The 18790-nt window shown below is 32.2% G+C and overlaps 1 protein-coding gene across 1 annotated transcript in view; it reads left to right on the top strand.

Moving 5' to 3' along the window:
• The window catches only part of LOC143078995 (uncharacterized), a 47984-nt gene extending 32422 nt beyond the window's left edge, over nucleotides 1-15562 (top strand). The window contains exons 25-37 of the mRNA XM_076254088.1: nucleotides 23-306; nucleotides 730-874; nucleotides 1429-1561; nucleotides 2020-2312; nucleotides 2727-3102; nucleotides 3459-3670; nucleotides 3862-4266; nucleotides 4844-4979; nucleotides 5432-5626; nucleotides 6517-6903; nucleotides 7335-7630; nucleotides 12194-12265; nucleotides 15376-15562. Of these exons, the coding sequence (XP_076110203.1) occupies nucleotides 23-306; nucleotides 730-874; nucleotides 1429-1561; nucleotides 2020-2312; nucleotides 2727-3102; nucleotides 3459-3670; nucleotides 3862-4266; nucleotides 4844-4979; nucleotides 5432-5626; nucleotides 6517-6903; nucleotides 7335-7630; nucleotides 12194-12265; nucleotides 15376-15420 (2979 nt within the window). The 3' untranslated portion in view covers nucleotides 15421-15562. The remainder of the gene's footprint in view (nucleotides 1-22; nucleotides 307-729; nucleotides 875-1428; nucleotides 1562-2019; nucleotides 2313-2726; nucleotides 3103-3458; nucleotides 3671-3861; nucleotides 4267-4843; nucleotides 4980-5431; nucleotides 5627-6516; nucleotides 6904-7334; nucleotides 7631-12193; nucleotides 12266-15375) is intronic.
• The last annotated feature ends 3228 nt before the right edge of the window (nucleotides 15563-18790 follow it).

The following is an 18790-nucleotide window of genomic DNA, read 5'->3' as shown; positions in this document are numbered from 1 at the left end:
AGTTTATTTTTTTCTTTAAAAGCAATTTGGTGTTGATACAATTGAACATTATGGAAAATCAGCCAATACAGAGTTTATTGCAACTGCCAATGATATGGAAAAGGAGGTTTCTGCCAAATTTGATGCAATCTCCGCTGAACTGGACAAGGAAGTTACACCATATATCAACAGCATGACAAAATCACTACGTGTTGTCCAGAAAGAACTGAGAAAGGTCAAGGATCATATGGATGAGATGTACAAATCCAATGATATGTATGTTAAGGATGTAACTGATGGTATTAGACAGAAAACTTCTGTTATGATGTAAGTATGCTAGATATCGATTGTATATACTTTATTTAAACACATGCATATTTATCTTTAAAGAAACCATATGTAATTATTAAATATCAAAGAGTATTTATTACTTTAGTCAATTTAATGGAAAACTTTCATCTTTCTGTAAGATTCTATCATCTTATGTCCAATTTGTAGACATTTTTGCCAATAGTCAAGGATGGGGGTTTAGATTTAAGTTTAATCTCAGCAACCCATGTTTGTACACAAAATGTATAAGAATAAGGAGATGTGGTATGATTGCCAATGAGACAACATTCCACCAAATTCAAATGAAGAGGATGTAAGCAATTATAGGCAAAGTCAAATTCTGATTATTTTTTCCAGATTCATTTTTGAGATTTTATGTTGAAAAAATTGTTTAAACCAATTTACATATTATTTTTGCAGGGAAATGTATAGAAAGACTGTGACAGAAATGAAGGATGCAGTTAACGATTTGAGAAAGAAATTGGAAGAATTTAAAGATTTGAAGACTTATCCATTTGATGCTAAATATAAAGAATTTGTTGACAATGTAGCTTCTGGAATGCAGGTAAATATATATATTGGTGATGGAAATTTGGTGTGTTAAATTATTAAGCGGTGTTTTTCCACAAATGAAAAAAAAAGATTTATTTTTACATGGTTATGAATTTGCAGTAACTTAATAATGTTTGAACATAGAAGAGGTCCTTGTAAAGATCAGTATACAGTCTTCAACAACAAATAGGCATATCTGAAATTGCCTGAATAAGTTTTGTATAAATTTTACAGGGCTTTAAAACATCTTGCTTCAACACCTTTTTTCAAAATGATAAAAAAAAAAAAAAAACCAATATGCACTCTTTTAATAGATGTGTTCTACATTTTCTAAAGATCACAAGTGTAATAAAAACCTCAAATTTCTGATGGTTTTGCATGGCAGCTATTTAGGTAAATTATATATATTTCTTGCAAACACAAATAGTGCAGAAGAAATTTCAGATATTTTTGTCTTATTTATGTATAATTTTGGGACTGAAAGTAGATCTTATACTTCATTATCTGTTGTTGAACCAGTAAAATCTATCTTATATTCATTTCAATAATCCATCATATTTTGTTTAGTCATTCAAACAAGAAATGGTTGACTTCTTAAAGATAGAAATGAATACTGTGACACAGAAAATGAGATCAACTGTAGAATCATTGAGAAAAGATGTAAAGACACTGACTGATAGAATCACAAAGGAAGTGGCTGGTATGATTTAGATATTTACTTAAAAAGTAAAAGAAAAGTGAAAAAATGAAATGAATGTTTAAACAAATAAAAAATAAAATCTTTTAAAAAAGAACAATAATATAGTAAAATATTTATTCTCATGAAGAAAAAAAATGAAAACTAATAAACCTGCATTAATGAGTAGTGAACAAATGTAGTATTTGATAATAGTTACAATCAAGTCCATTCTTTTTTCCTTCCTACTTTAAATACAATAAAAATGACCGGCAAATAACTTTATTATCATACAGCAAAATTGTAAAAAAAGAATATTATTAAGGAAAATTTCTCACATTAATTTCATTCATATTTTATCATTAAATGAAGAAATGTGTCTCCCGCAAGCCTTATCAGAGACTGGATGCCTTTTAATATGTGTCTCAGATTTCCTGTTCTTGTACTCTTTCTAGTATTAAAATCCTAATATTTTCTTCTAGGTGTTCTTGACAATGTCTTGGAGAAAGCTGAAATTAAAGAATTGATGTCATATGTTGACGATATCTTGAAGAACTTGCCAGACTCTGCTAACCTGCCTGAGATAGACTGGCAGTATTACATCAACAAGATCAACAAGGCAATCAAGTACAAACTGTCCCAGGTAGACCTTTCCAAAGCCTACAATGAAGTAGTGGAGACAACAAAGAATGCAGTGATGAATCAACTTGAACCCATCATGCAAGACGAAAAAGTCAAGGAATTGAAAGAAATGGCTGATCAATTACAGAAAAAGGTAGAGAATTGTTTTAACATTTTAGCTTGCTAAAGGCAATTTAAAAGTTCTTCTGTGATTACCAATCAATTTTCTTGTCACTTAAAGTTCCCTTTTAATGTTTTCTGTGAATATTTGCCTGTACAGCTATTACTATGCTATAAAAGAATATTATATTTTGCTATTTTTAGCAGTATCACCAATTTAGAAAAACAACATTACCCTTAAAAACTGTTTTTGTAGAAGAATGCAGATCATTAGGTAATGAACAGAATGCCATCATTTATGATAATACTCCATTTTGTATTTGTTCACGGAATAGAGTATTTTTTGGATGCAATTATTTAGTTCATGTTTTTTTCTCTTTTTTGATTGATGGCTTTCTCTGTGTATACACAACATCTCCATTTAGTCATATTTATCAATTGATTTCAGATAACATGGGCATACAAACAGTGGAACATTGAGAGAACTATAAAGGGATACCTGATTGAACTGTACAACGAATTCCAGACATACATCAAAGAGGATATTGCTAATCTCAAATTCCTCCACTGGGATAAGAATAGAATCATTGCATTTGATCCTGAAAATGGAAATGTTGAATTTGAAATTTATCTGCCAACTCCAGCTGACACATTAGAAAGCCTACCTAAGTTCAACTTCCACAAATATGTCGGAAGATTTGATAGAGTCGTTAAGAAAATAGACAAATTAGATTTGCCAAAAATGTTTGACTTCAGTTTCTGGGACTTTTACTACAAATATAAACCTTCAATGAATTCAAGAGACTGGGTGCCTCCTTTTGACAGTAAGATTCATAGTTTTTACTATATTACATAATAGATCAATCATGAGATTATATTTTCAAGAAGTGGTTTCCTATTACTGGTAAATCATATCTGCTCAGATTATAGAATCAGTTGTATAAAATACATTTAACTAAACCAATGAAATTTTACTCATATGTAAACTTAAATTCAGATAAATTTGACATTAAAAAGTAATCAGAGTTCATTTTCTTTTTAGTATTTTCAATTTTCAATGAATTGGTTTTTTTTTTAAATTCCTAGATAATTTTTTTGTTGCTATGAAATACATAAAGTTTATCCATCTAGAACAATTTAAACTGTATTCCTCTGAATTACTGATTATTTTATATTCCAGCCTTTGCCTTGGTAGCAGGAGACCAACATTTCATAACTTTTGACCAGAGACAGATTGACTTTGGTGGTAAATGTAGTTACATTCTGGCCAAAGACATGGTAGACAACCAGTTTACAGTGATAATGAATTATGATGGTAGAAGAAGACCAGGAATGAAGTCTTTGTTAGTTTTGGCTGAAGGAAAGTCTGTAGAAATTGCTCCAGATTACTCTGTAAGTCAGCATAAATATCAAAAAAGATAAATTCTCATATTATAAATAATTATAAATTTGATTATACATTTTAATACATCAGATTATATAAGAATGTGGAAATTAGTAATTTTCAGGGATATTTACAAAGTAAAGATGGACACAATAATCAGACATTCATTGTTGTCATCATTTCAAACCTTTTTTTGCAGGTTAAACTTGACAACAGACCAACAGAATTACCCATAAAACATCACAAATTGAGTGTAATAAGAGATGGAAATCTTATACAAGTTAACACTGGACATGGACTTGTCATCAGCGGTAACCTTGCCAACCAACACATTGCTTTTGTCCTAAGTGGATGGTATTTTGGAAAAGTGGGTGGCATGTTAGGTAGCTATGACAACGAACAATATGACGACATGATTGACAGAGATGGACAGGTCACAAAAGATGTTAATGTTATGGCTCAAACATGGGAAGTTGGAAACAGATGCAGGAATCCAGCCAGCATTATATCAGAGGTCAAAATTGAAGAAGGAAAAAAGGGTTTCAGGAAATGCTCCAACTTGTTTGTAGATTCTGATTCCACTCTCAGACCTTGCTTCAGAGTTGTAAGTATGCCTTTTAAAATGGAGTTTATTAATTAAGAACATGGTATTTTCTCCGTGAGTTGCTGTTTTTGAAATTTAGTAAAATCTTTAAAAATTAGTAAATCGATATTGTATTGTGTACTTTTCAATTGTATTCAAGAAGATATTCTTCATTAAAAGACTAACTTTTGATGTTTCATATAAGTTGGCTTTAAAAGAAAGTTGTTCTTAATTTTCTATTATTAAAATCGAAAAAATAATTATAACATGTCTGTTATTATGCTCTTTTCAAATATGGGTAGGCTTTATACTTGTCAATATATTACACCTTTTTCAATGCAATGGTGTTAACATTTGACCATTATAATAGCTACTTATTTAGAATGAGGATAAAGCATAAACTTTATTGTCAAATAGAATTGTTAGCTTTTCAGTTATTTTAACAAACGGCATGTTACACACTTTTTATAATGCAACATATGTGTCATAAAAGAATAGATATATTTTTATTTTTATTTTTGCATTTGAACAAATTGAACATTACGTTCCTTTTGAAGTTGACTGTTTAAAAAATAAATATTTTTGATTGTACTTTCAGGTTGAACCCGACTACTTCATGAAAGTATGCATGGCGGAGATGCAGTCATCAAAGGGAGATGGTTGTAATGCAGTGTCTGCTTATGTCAAACTCTGTCGTCAGAATAATGTCATGTTGTGGGAGCCTAAAACTTGCAGTAAGAAACTTATTATAACAGAAAAGAAAGCTATGATTACCAATATCATTTAACATTAAGCAAATTATCATAAGCTGATTTAAGAATTTTCAAATGAAAAACAGAAAAAGGAGATAAAATTATAAGACATGGACATATGTATGGTGTACAAATGAATGTTTACTTCATAACATGATGTTGAAGATTATCAGGTTATGATTGTGAAAACACAGATTCTAATATGATGTGCATCTTTCATTTTGTAAACAAAAGTGTGATAAATTCACGATATATCAATATTAAGTGACGCCATAGATTTGTCGTAATGGCCCAGGCCATATGAAAATTTCAACAAATCTACGGCTTTTACAAGTTGTATGAATTATTTTTTTAATACAAATCTAAAAGAGATATAATCAAATTAATTGTATTCTGATTCATAAGACAAAGATTTAATACTTTCTATTCAATAGTAACTTGTCATGCTCCAAACAAAGAGATGTATGAAGGTGGAGAATCCATTAAACTTTCCCCATCCAGTGATGACTACAATGTACAGAAGTCAGCTGATGTTGTCATGGTTGTAGAACAAGTCAGATGCAATTCTAACCCTGCCAAACATCTTGGTGACTTGGTTGACAAGCTTGAACAAGCTTTTGCAAAGAATGGTAAGTATTTTATAATCTCTCAATTATTATTCAAATGGGTGTAGTTTTTTTTTTTATTGAATTCAACAAAAATTTCTTTATTTTGCATTTTTTTGAAAGTTTCTCTTAGAAATACAGTATATAGTTTTTACCTCTTTGTAACATTATGTGATAGTACATGAGATATTGCATAGGAAAAGAATAAATATCAGTATATAGGCATTATTGTAAAGATTGAATGTTTTAAGAGGAGGACAGGACCTTTATCAGACTCCGGGATCAGGTGTTTTTCAGCTGGGGATTACGGGATTGAACCTTTCGGGATCCGGGAATTCTTTTTTCTAAGGATGTCAGGATTTAAATTTATTTAAATTCGGGACCTCAGGATTTTGTGTTTTTAAGCCAGAAATTTTGGGACCAGGACCCCTCCTACTCCTTCTCTTTTAATACCTTATTAAAAAGCTCAATATCAAAGAGTTGATATGATTCAGATAATCTAGACATGATAGAGGACTCAAATCTTTGTCTTCTTTAAATAAGAATTATTGGTAATCAACATCTAAATATACTTGATAAAATTGTATACAAATTTTGGTATATCTTGAATTAGAGACTGCTCAACTGTTTTTTTTTGTCAATATTGAAAATAAGATATTTCATGGAAATGCCACACACCTTTCAAAAGGCTAATAATTTTTAAGAAACATGCATATATTTATTTTTAGGCTTAACTTGTTTGATTCTAAACTAAAACAAATACTACTTCTCTCTGCAAAAGCATTTTTCAACACAATATATATTTACAGTCTATAAAAGTAACTTTTATGTTATGCAGAAAAACTAGAAAAGTAGCTCGTTTGTTCAGTATAAATACTTAAAATATTCATGTACTTTATTATTATTTTAAATAGATATTAAGGATAACAGATATGGTTTGATTGGATTTGGTGGTACACCAAGATCAGCTTTTGGCCGCAAGTCAGCTTCATCAACTCATACTTTCGAAGGTAGCATTTTCAGTGAATCTAACAATTTCGCCAAAGGAAAAGAGACACTGAAATTCAGCTATCATTTCACTGACCCAATGGAAGCTATCATGACTGCAGCTGACATGCCATTCAGAACAGGGGTTTCCAAGACCATTGTCCTTCTCCACTGTGGCGAATGTTCTGCTTCGGAGAATGTTAATTACAACTATCTGAAAAATATCCTGTTAAATAGAGGCATAACTCTACATATAATCAGAGATGAGGACATAAGACTACAAGGAAACAGCAGTCCAAAAGATGTTATAATGGGTAAGTCAATCTATTATAGATAAAAAGTTATAGGGGAATTTCTGTTGGCATATATTACATTGACATTTTCCTGTGTTTTTTGGCAATTGTTGCATAGAATAGAATTCTGAAAAGAAAACAAGTATTTAAAACTGATTCATTTAAAAGCTTTACTAGTCTATTAGGTCCACTGTACATGTGTTTTCAATACTGTTGATATTCAAGTTTGGAAACCTCAAATCAGATTTTTTTTTGTATTTTTAAAATGAAATGTATGGCTAAACACCAAGGATAGCAAGCATGACTATTTTGAAATTTGAAAATTTTAGTGGATAAAAATAATTAGTTTAATAATATCATTATATTTAAAAAAAAAAGAATAACCAGCTCATTTAAAAAAATGCAACTTTATCTAGATTATTACAGTTTATGTAAATGAATGATTATTTTAGGTTTTGATAGTGCAAAGAAATATATGATGAAGCCAATGAAAGATACAACTTCAAATGATATCCAGAAACCAGAAGATTCTTGTGTTTCTTTGTCCATGAAGACAAATGGTGCAGTGTTTCACTCTGAAGGATTGACAAGCCCTAAAATCCGTAACAGGAAGTGGTTCCTAAACACTGTCAGTAAACGTATAAGTGAGACAGCAGTACCAGATGATTGTCAAGTCTGTCAATGTGTGGCTGATCATACTGGAATGGCCAAATCTGTCTGTAGAACATGCTATACAAGGGTTTCAGATGTAAGTATAGATCATACTGGTATGGCCAAATCTGTCTGTAGTACATGCTATACAAGTGTTTCAGATGTACATTTGTAAGTACTGTTTATACTGGAATGGCCAAATCTGTCTGTAGAAAATGCTATACAAGGGTTTCAGATGTAAGTATAGATCATACTGGTATGGCCAAATCTGTCTGTAGTACATGCTATACAAGTGTTTCAGATGTACATTTGTAAGTACTGTTTATACTGGAATGGCCAAATCTGTCTGTAGAACATGCTATACAAGGGTTTCAGATGTAAGTATAGATCATACTGGTATGGCCAAATCTGTCTGTAGTACATGCTATACAAGTGTTTCAGATGTACATTTGTAAGTACTTTTTATACTGGAATGGCCAAATCTGTCTGTAGAACATGCTATACAAGTGTTTCAGATGTAAGTATAGATCACACTGGAAAGGCCAAATCTGTCTGTAGTACATGCTATACAAGTGTTTCAGATGTACATTTGTAAGTACTGTTTATACTGGAATGGCCAAATCTGTCTGTAGAACATGCTATACAAGGGTTTCAGATGTAAGTATAGATCATACTGGTATGGCCAAATCTGTCTGTAGTACATGCTATACAAGTGTTTCAGATGTACATTTGTATGTACTTTTTATACTGGAATGGCCAAATCTGTCTGTAGAACATGCTATACAAGTGTTTCAGATGTAAGTATAGATCACACTGGAAAGGCCAAATCTGTCTGTAGAACATGCTATACAAGTGTTTCAGATGTAAGTATAGATCACACTGGAATGGCCAAATCCGTCTGTAGTACATGCTATACAAGTGTTTCAGATGTAAGTATAGATCATACTGGAAAGGCCAAATCTGTCTGTAGAACATGCTATACAAGTGTTTCAGATGTAAGTATAGATCATACGGGAAAGGCCAAATCTGTCTGTAGAACATGCTATACAAGTCTTTCAGATGTAAGTATAGATCACACTGGAATGGCCAAATCTGTCTGTAGAACATGCTATACAAGTGTTTCAGATGTAAGTATAGATCATACGGGAAAGGCCAAATCTGTCTGTAGAACATGCTATACAAGTGTTTCAGATGTAAGTATAGATCACACTGGAATGGCCAAATCTGTCTGTAGAACATGCTATACAAGTGTTTTAGATGTTAGTATAGATCATACTGGAATGACCAAATTTGTCTGTAGAACATGCTATACAAGTGTTTCAGATGTAAGTATAGATCATACTGGAAAGGCCAAATCTGTCTGTAGAACATGCTATACAAGTGTTTCAGATGTAAGTATAGATCACACTGGAAAGGCCAAATCTGTCTGTAGAACATGCTATACAAGTGTTTCAGATGTAAGTATAGATCATACTGGAAAGGCCAAATCTGTCTGTAGAACATGCTATACAAGTGTTTCAGATGTAAGTATAGATCATACTGGAAAGGCCAAATCTGTCTGTAGAACATGCTATACAAGTGTTTTAGATGTTAGTATAGATCATACTGGAAAGGCCAAATCTGTCTGTAGAACATGTTATACAAGTGTTTCAGATGTAAGTATAGATCACACTGGAAAGGCCAAATCTGTCTGTAGAACATGCTATACAAGTGTTTCAGATGTAAGTATAGATCATACTGGAAAGGCCAAATCTGTCTGTAGAACATGCTATACAAGTGTTTTAGATGTTAGTATAGATCATACTGGAAAGGCCAAATCTGTCTGTAGAACATGCTATACAAGTGTTTCAGATGTATGTATAGATCATACTGGAATGGCCAAATCTGTCTGTAGAACATGCTATACAAGTGTTTCAGATGTAAGTATAGATCACACTGGAATGGCCAAATCTGTCTGTAGAACATGCTATACAAGTGTTTCAGATGTAAGTATAGATCATACTGGAAAGGCCAAATCTGTCTGTAGAACATGCTATACAAGTGTTTCAGATGTAAGTATAGATCATACTGGAAAGGCCAAATCTGTCTGTAGAACATGCTATACAAGTGTTTCAGATGTACATTTGTAAGTACTGTTTATACTGGAATGGCCAAATCTGTCTGTAGAACATGCTATACAAGTGTTTCAGATGTAAGTATAGATCATACTGGTATGGCCAAATCTGTCTGTAGAACATGCTATACAAGTGTTTCAGATGTACATTTGTAAGTACTGTTTATACTGGAATGGCCAAATCTGTCTGTAGAACATGCTATACAAGTGTTTTAGATGTTAGTATAGATCATACTGGAAAGGCCAAATCTGTCTGTAGAACATGTTATACAAGTGTTTCAGATGTAAGTATAGATCACACTGGAAAGGCCAAATCTGTCTGTAGAACATGCTATACAAGTGTTTCAGATGTAAGTATAGATCATACGGGAAAGGCCAAATCTGTCTGTAGAACATGCTATACAAGTGTTTCAGATGTAAGTATAGATCACACTGGAAAGGCCAAATCTGTCTGTAGAACATGCTATACAAGTGTTTCAGATGTAAGTATAGATCATACTGGAATGGCCAAATCTGTCTGTAGAACATGCTATACAAGTGTTTCAGATGTAAGTATAGATCACACTGGAATGGCCAAATCTGTCTGTAGAACATGCTATACAAGTGTTTCAGATGTAAGTATAGATCACACTGGAATGGCCAAATCTGTCTGTAGAACATGCTATACAAGTGTTTCAGATGTAAGTATAGATCATACTGGAATGGCCAAATCTGTCTGTAGAACATGCTATGCAAGTGTTTCAGATGTAAGTATAGATCATACTGGAATGGCCAAATCTGTCTGTAGAACATGCTATACAAGTGTTTCAGATGTAAGTATAGATCACACTGGAAAGGCCAAATCTGTCTGTAGAACATGCTATACAAGTGTTTCAGATGTAAGTATAGATCATACTGGAATGGCCAAATCTGTCTGTAGAACATGCTATGCAAGTGTTTCAGATGTAAGTATAGATCACACTGGAATGGCCAAATCTGTCTGTAGAATATGCTATACAAGTGTTTCAGATGTAAGTATAGATCACACGGGAAAGGCCAAATCTGTCTGTAGAACATGCTATACAAGTGTTTCAGATGTAAGTATAGATCATACTGGAATGGCCAAATCTGTCTGTAGAACATGCTATGCAAGTGTTTCAGATGTAAGTATAGATCACACTGGAATGGCCAAATCTGTCTGTAGAACATGCTATACAAGTGTTTCAGATGTAAGTATAGATCATACTGGAATGGCCAAATCTGTCTGTAGAACATGCTATACAAGTGTTTCAGATGTAAGTATAGATCACACTGGAAAGGCCAAATCTGTCCGTAGAACATGCTATACAAGTGTTTCAGATGTAAGTATAGATCATACTGGAATGGCCAAATCTGTCTGTAGAACATGCTATGCAAGTGTTTCAGATGTAAGTATAGATCACACTGGAATGGCCAAATCTGTCTGTAGAACATGCTATACAAGTGTTTCAGATGTAAGTATAGATCATACTGGAATGGCCAAATCTGTCTGTAGAACATGCTATGCAAGTGTTTCAGATGTAAGTATAGATCACACTGGAATGGCCAAATCTGTCTGTAGAACATGCTATACAAGTGTTTCAGATGTAAGTATAGATCACACTGGAAAGGCCAAATCTGTCTGTAGAACATGCTATACAAGTGTTTCAGATGTAAGTATAGATCACACTGGAAAGGCCAAATCTGTCTGTAGAACATGCTATACAAGTGTTTCAGATGTAAGTATAGATCATACGGGAAAGGCCAAATCTGTCTGTAGAACATGTTATACAAGTGTTTCAGATGTTAGTATAGATCATACTGGAAAGGCCAAATCTGTCTGTAGAACTTGCTATACAAGTGTTTCAGATGTAAGTATAGATCACACTGGAAAGGCCAAATCTGTCTGTAGAACATGCTATACAAGTGTTTCAGATGTAAGTATAGATCATACGGGAAAGGCCAAATCTGTCTGTAGAACATGCTATACAAGTGTTTCAGATGTAAGAATAGATCGTATTGGAATGGCCAAAATCATATTGACATGTTATTAAAATGTTTCAAATTTAATTTAAATTAATAAAAAGTTATTTAGATAAAAAGACATTATTTCAGAAGTGAGTATAGTTCTTATTGGAATGGCCAGGCTTCTGTTATTTAAGTGTTTCAGGTGTTAGGGGAATCACACAGCATTACATCTGTCTGCTAATGCTTTACTGTGTAATGCAGTTAAAGATTGGTCAAACCCTACCCTCCTGTTTATCAAATACTAGTACATTGTATATTCAAGTCCAAATATGAAATTTGTAAACTAGCATGTTAAAAACTCAGCTAACTTTGTCAGCCAAGTGCAAAGTGGTGTTAACATTTGTTACACATTTATTACATGTTCCCATCCTGAATATGCATTTATTTGCCACTTAACATTAAACAGCCATCATTTAGCATCATCATCATCATCATCATAGTCTAAAAATAAATCATTGGTCCAATACAAGTATTAAACGGTTTTCCCTTACAACGAGTATTCACATTTTGTTTCTGTTTCAGTATTTACCAAATTGGTGGAGCACATGGAAACATCCCACAAAGATTCAAAACCAGTTTGATAAAGACTTTAAGGTAGACATGACTCTTGAATTTACCTACATGTACTTTAACACAAACTTTGTATATCAATAATTCTGCCAAAGGTCAGTAGTTTCTCTCTTCTTCCACCCATCAAAGCTGTCTGCCATGATATAGCAAAGAGTCCTGAAAGTGGCTTTAACAATAAAAATCATCTTTTTATGCCTGAAGACTATTTCATATTTATTTGTAAAAGAGATGGTGTCACTAATATTAATAAAATTGGGTTTGTTGGGATCAAAACCACTTTTAACAAGCTAATGACTTAAAATGAAATTATAATTGTAAGGGTGAAGTTTTGGGGGAAAAGGGTTTTCAAAACCCCTCTAAAAAGGATTTTTGAATAGCTGCATTTATCCATTTTTTTTTTATTAATTTTTAATTTAAGTTTGACTTATTAATGGCAGTCAAATTTAGTTTTATTATGAATAAATTATATGTACTGTCAAAAAAACAGATACCACAGATGTAAAATAATACCAAAAGTAAAAAAAAAACAACAGAAAACCCCATCACCAAAAAATAACTTTCAAATCCAAATCAGATCTGTTATTTAAAGAAAAATTAGATGTATTATGATTGCCAATGAGACAACTACACACCAAAGTTCAATGAAGTGGATGTAAGCAATTATAGGCAACCTTATGGCATTCAATTATAAAAACCCATACCTTATAGTCCGCTATAAAAGGCCCCAATATGAAAATTATGAAACAATTCAATTGAGAAAACTAAAAGTCTAATTTATGAGAAAACAATTAATGAAAAACAAATTTGACAGACATGAATCAAAGACAACCACTGAACTACTTTGTTTGTTGAAATACTGTAAAAGTAAGGCTTTATATGTAGTCATTAAAAAGTATTTTTATTCTCTGATAAACCAACTGCTGATGTTCACTGTGCTTAAACGGCTGTGGGTAACTTAAGTTACCCAGTTACCCACAGCCCAAGATGGCGGACTCTAAACTCGTTGATATTTAATTCATACAAAATGTACCTTTTGCGACGTTTTTCATGCAGAATGTAAATATTTATAGGATTATTGAATATAGAAATGACTAACAATTACCCTAAATTTGTTAATATAGAGTTCACTAAAGATCAAGGTCAACTTTAAAAAATGCATAAGATGTCCGTAACTTTTTGATCGAAACTAAGCAGACTGTCCGTAACTTTATTTTTAGATGTGGTTAACTTTTGATTTAAAATTTTAAGAATTATAATTTCAACAATCAGAAGACAATTAACATCATATTTGTAACCTTCGCGGCCAATTATACTACTCATTCACCACCAAATGTGATTTTATTAACGCATCATACTTACACCACAGAAGTTTTATGTGGGGTTTGTGGTACTCCATCCTGGTAATGGTTTGAACTTTTATTTACTGATGTGCGTCTTATCGACGTTTTTCGTTTGTCAGACCAAGGCTTTTCCATACTCTTAATGTTTTGAGTTTAATTATATGTTTGCGGTTTACCTTCACCTCTGTTTCTTTCTGTGTGTATTTTGATGAATACTCTTTGACGCGGCTCGGTATTTATACATCCCACCATTTAGTTATAGTGTTATGATTTTTGAATATGTTTCCTAGTATGTTTTTTTTTCTCTCTTAAAGTTTGTATGTTATCAGGGGTTGTTAGACTATTAAATTACCCTGTTGTCCTACGTAGTTATTTATATTTTTATATACTATGTCGAATTGTTACACTATGTTGACTGCTCTTTTCCTTTTATTGCCACTGACTTTTACCTATTGTGTCTTTTAGTTTTATTCAGTTTAATGAGATTTAATGCAACTTGCATACAAATGAAATATGCAGCTAGCTGTAAAACTAGGTTTATTCATTTATACAAAATGTCCTTTTTTTAAGTTTTCCCATTTACTGTAAATCTTGGCCAGGGTGCCGCAATATCACTGTGCGCAACGTCCCAGTTTGTCCAGATTGGCACCTCTTTTATTTTACTGTCAAAGCTAATGGGATTTGTTTTTGTGGGGATGAGAGAAAAGTGTTTTTGGCTTTTTCAAAAAGACGGAAAAAGTTTGTGCACTTAAAATCTCGTATAGTCTGTTCACTAAATGCCTGGGCAATTTGGGTCCCCCTCCAAAATCCCGGATTCACGCTACCCTTGTCGTTGCTGGCAGAAAATCAGTATTGGTGTATACATGCTACATGCATGTATGTGTAAAAAATACTTGTGTAGTCTACTTGTTCAAAAATAAAAACGAACAATGATGTTTCAACAGTTTATCTGCTATGATCGGAAACAACCCTCCGAACTAGGCGATTCGGGTACCCCGACGTTATACAAAATGAGACCCGAGTTTTGCGGATTTATCGTGATTTTTTTCATATTTTTTCCATTTTTGTCTTCCATCGATACAATGAATTATATCATACTAGACATCTACTTCGTTTTGTGAATATGTATTTGATGCAATCTCTATCATCAGTTTAAACATTACATCCGCGTAAGTCGATTCTTTGAAAGTTACGGACATCTCTATTGGTATGATGAAAAAAGTTACGGACAAGTTGTTTTGAAGTTACGGACAGCCTAAGTGTTTTTTAAAATCGTGCTGTGATCGTTTATTTTGTAGAATTTAATCACCTTTCCAGTTTAGGGGTTTCCCTAAACGATTAATACAACTTTTAAATTCAGTTGTTTAATTGATGCACTTGTGGTATTGTTATTCTATAGAAGAAAAGTATCTAACCGACGCAAGGCGGCTCCATCTTGGGCTGTGGGTAACTTAAGTTACCCACAGCCGTTTAAGCACAGTGATGTTGTAGTATTGAAGTTTAGTATGTTGTACAGGAGCGGTTCCAGCCATTTTAAAAAGGAGGGGTTCCCAACCCAGGATAAAGGGGAGGGGGTTCCAACCATAGATCCCCATTCAAATGCATTGATGATCATCCAAAAAAAAGGGGGGGGGGTTCCTACCCCTAGAACCCCCCTTGATCCGCCATTGTTGTATATTATTATTTTATTTTTATACTTAAACAATTGTCTTTCCTGTACATGTATATGGTAGTGAAAATCATGTGCAACACATGGAAATCTATAATTAACTTGCATGATTTTGTCCATTGCAGGATTATTTTGGAGATGACGCATGGAAATCAGTACGAAGCAACTGAAGCAGTTACTTACTAGAAACAGTATAAAAATAAACAAAACTATTTGTGAATAAATATGTTTCGTTATGTTAATTAAATTTTTGTATCAGTATTATAAACATTTATAAGAAACATTTCAAATAAATAACATTTGAATATCTAATTATGCCTGAAAGATCCTTAAACCTTTTTATATTGTAGACAAAAAATAAATGTGTGTTTTGGTTTTTTTTTTAAATATTTTGTATGTATATTTGATGTAAACAGAACTATATGATTTTTTGTTATCTATATATAGTATTTTTTTCATTGATGAATAGACTAGAATTAATTTGTGACAATCTAAATAACTACCTTTTACAATAAAAACATCAACTAAGATAGGTATATTAAAACTGACATAGAATGAATGTTTAATATATGTTTTGAACAGTCCCTAAGAAATTTTACGTAGTATATTTGGAGAAAGAATTTTTCTTTACCCGACTGCCTTTATTAGGCTAGTATAAAATATGAATTGCTCAATCAATATATACTCATTTTAATCATCTTTTAAAATACTCACTTCATGAAATATGTTATTTTACAAATTATTGCTTGTACTTGGAAAAAAATATATTCTCATTTGAATAATTTTTTGTTTTATTTTGCTGTTAAGAATTAGAATAATGAACCAGTGATTTGTGTGTCTTTGTTTTAATCATGTATATAGTTAAGATTTATTTATTATGCATTTCAGTTAATAAAATTTGTGAAAAAATTATTTTGGTTTTTGTTGTTGATTTTTTAAAAACCAACCTATTAAGGATGCCAAATTTACTTCATTTGTTTGGTTTTTTTTAAAGATTTATAAGGAAGGTGAAGAAAATACAAAAACAATTTATTTTAGCTATGACAATTTGAAACCATTGTTTTCATAATACACACATTTCATAGTTCAACCATAGTAGCAATAACATATTTAAATGTGAATAGAATTAGATATGTCAAAGAGATATAATTTTAGACAACAGTAGTTAACAAATTAAAACTAAGGGAATTCCATGACCAATAAAAGGGGACAGACTTGGTGCATCTATCAGATCAAGTGATGTGCTAAAAAATCACCAATGGAAAAGATTAGAAAAGTTGGGTGCATAATTTCAATTTTAATATAGTCTTTCATTGAATTATGGTGGAAGATAAAAAAAAAACAAAAAACAACAATATAGCACTATTAAGTTCAGTTGTATTACTGCAGTTCTTAGGAATATAAAAAAAATTCACATCCCTTATTAACTGGGCATTTAAAAAGTCAGAATGCGAGTATATATGTTCAAACTCTTTTAGGTCATTTTTTAGTAGCAATAAACAAGAACTATGTCAATTGGACATGCTTTGATACTATATATGCGCTTGAATATTTACTTGATAACATTTTTGTTCGCTTTGGAGATTCCGTATATCGTCAAGTTATTGGAATTCCAATTGGGACTAACTGTGCAACACTTATTGCGGACCTGTTTTTATATTGTTATGAGTTACAATTTATGACTAAAATTAACAAAGACCCATCGAAACAACATTTGATACAAAAATTTAACAATACTTTTAGATATTTGGATGATATATTGGCTCTCAATAATGACGACTTCAGTATGTATACTAAAGAAATTTATCCTGTTGAACTTACTTTAAATAAAGCTAATACTAACAATGACCACTGCCCTGTCCTCGATCTTGATATCTATATCATTAACGGGAAGCTTAATACAAAAATTTATGATAAAAGAGATGATTTTTCATTTCCTATCGTTAATTATCCATTTTTAGATGGTGACGTTCCCTTGTCACCATCATATGGTGTTTATATATCTCAACTTGTACGATTCGCTCGTGTATGTAACAACATATTAGATTTTAGCGAGAGAAATTTATGTATTACTGAAAAATTATTACACCAGGGTTTTCGATATCACAAACTGGTCAAAACATTTACTAAATTTTATCACCGGTATAAGGAAATAATTCGTAAATATAACTCAACATGCAGACATCTTATACGTTCAGGTATTTCACATCCAATCTTTTATGGTAATATTCTGTACAAAGCACAAAAATGTCAGTATTCACCTCAAAAGCTTAAAAAACCTTTAAACAGACTTTTTAAGAAGGCATATAGTTACGATACTGTTGTCAGGTCATTAAAGATTGCATATTTTGGCTTTAATATTGATTCACTTATAGGGTCTTTGCATCGGAACTAAACACATTTATTTAAAAAAAAAAATTATTGGCATGACACGGGTTATGCTCTTCTCATATATTTTATGATAGTATGATACTAAACCCCTAACGGGAGGGATTGTGCCTGATATTCATATGATGAAGACATAATCTTTCAATCAGTTTAATTGAGGTCTGGAGCTGGCATGTCAGTTAACTGCTAGTAGTCTGTTGTTATTTATGTATTATTGTCATTTTATTTATTTCCGTTTGTTACATCTTTTGACATCGGACTCGGACTTCTCTTGAACTGAATTTTAATGTGTGTATTGTTATGCGTTTACTTTTCTACATTGGCTAGAGGTATAGGGGGAGGGTTGAGATCTCATAAACATGTTTAACCCCGCCGCAATTTTGTGCCTGTCCCAAGTCAGGAGCCTCTGGCCTTTGTTCGTCTTGTATGATTTTTAATTTTAGTTTCTTGTGTATAATTCGAAGTTTAGTATGACGTCCATTATCACTGTACTAGTATACATATTTTTAGGGGCCAGCTGAAGAACACCTATGGGTGCGGAAATTCTCGCTACATTGAGGACCCACTGGTGGCCTTGGCTGTTGTCTGCTCTATGGTCTAGGCCAAAAGACCTAGTGAGTGTTTCTCATCACTTGGTGTCCATTGTCGTCCAGAATCTTTGTCGTCATTTACTTTTATAAAAAAAATCTCTGAAACTAAAGTGCCAAATATAATGTACAATTAAACCAATTTTGCTAAAATCATTAGTTGACACTTTACCAGTGGGATTGCATTTTTTCGGGTTTTGGGAAAAAACTAAAGATAGAGAGAAATTATATCAACTGTGTAAGATCCTGATAGGCAGTAAAGGTCCAAAACACCCCTTTGTAGTAGAAACTGTAGACAGAAAAATTTATCAGCAATACAAGACCAACAAAAAAAGATATTTTTCCCAAGAATTCTTTTCTATTCCACAATGTTGGAGTGTGTCCATTGTTGAAGATGCAGACTGGCATAAATAAGTAACACAGGCTTTTAAATAAGAAAAAGAAAAATGCAGTCACTGTACTCCTTTTCTTGCTTCATAATAAAAAAAGGTAAATTCACAACACATTCTATTATAAAAGTTACTTTATCTGAGTTATCTTTCCTTATATTTGAGTTGTCTCCCCT

Source organism: Mytilus galloprovincialis, chromosome 1 (genome assembly GCF_965363235.1).
Source record: "Mytilus galloprovincialis chromosome 1, xbMytGall1.hap1.1, whole genome shotgun sequence".
Lineage (NCBI taxonomy): Eukaryota > Metazoa > Mollusca > Bivalvia > Mytilida > Mytilidae > Mytilus > Mytilus galloprovincialis.
The sequence above is the reverse complement of the archived record's forward strand: the minus strand, read 5'-3'. Positions and strand labels throughout refer to the sequence as shown.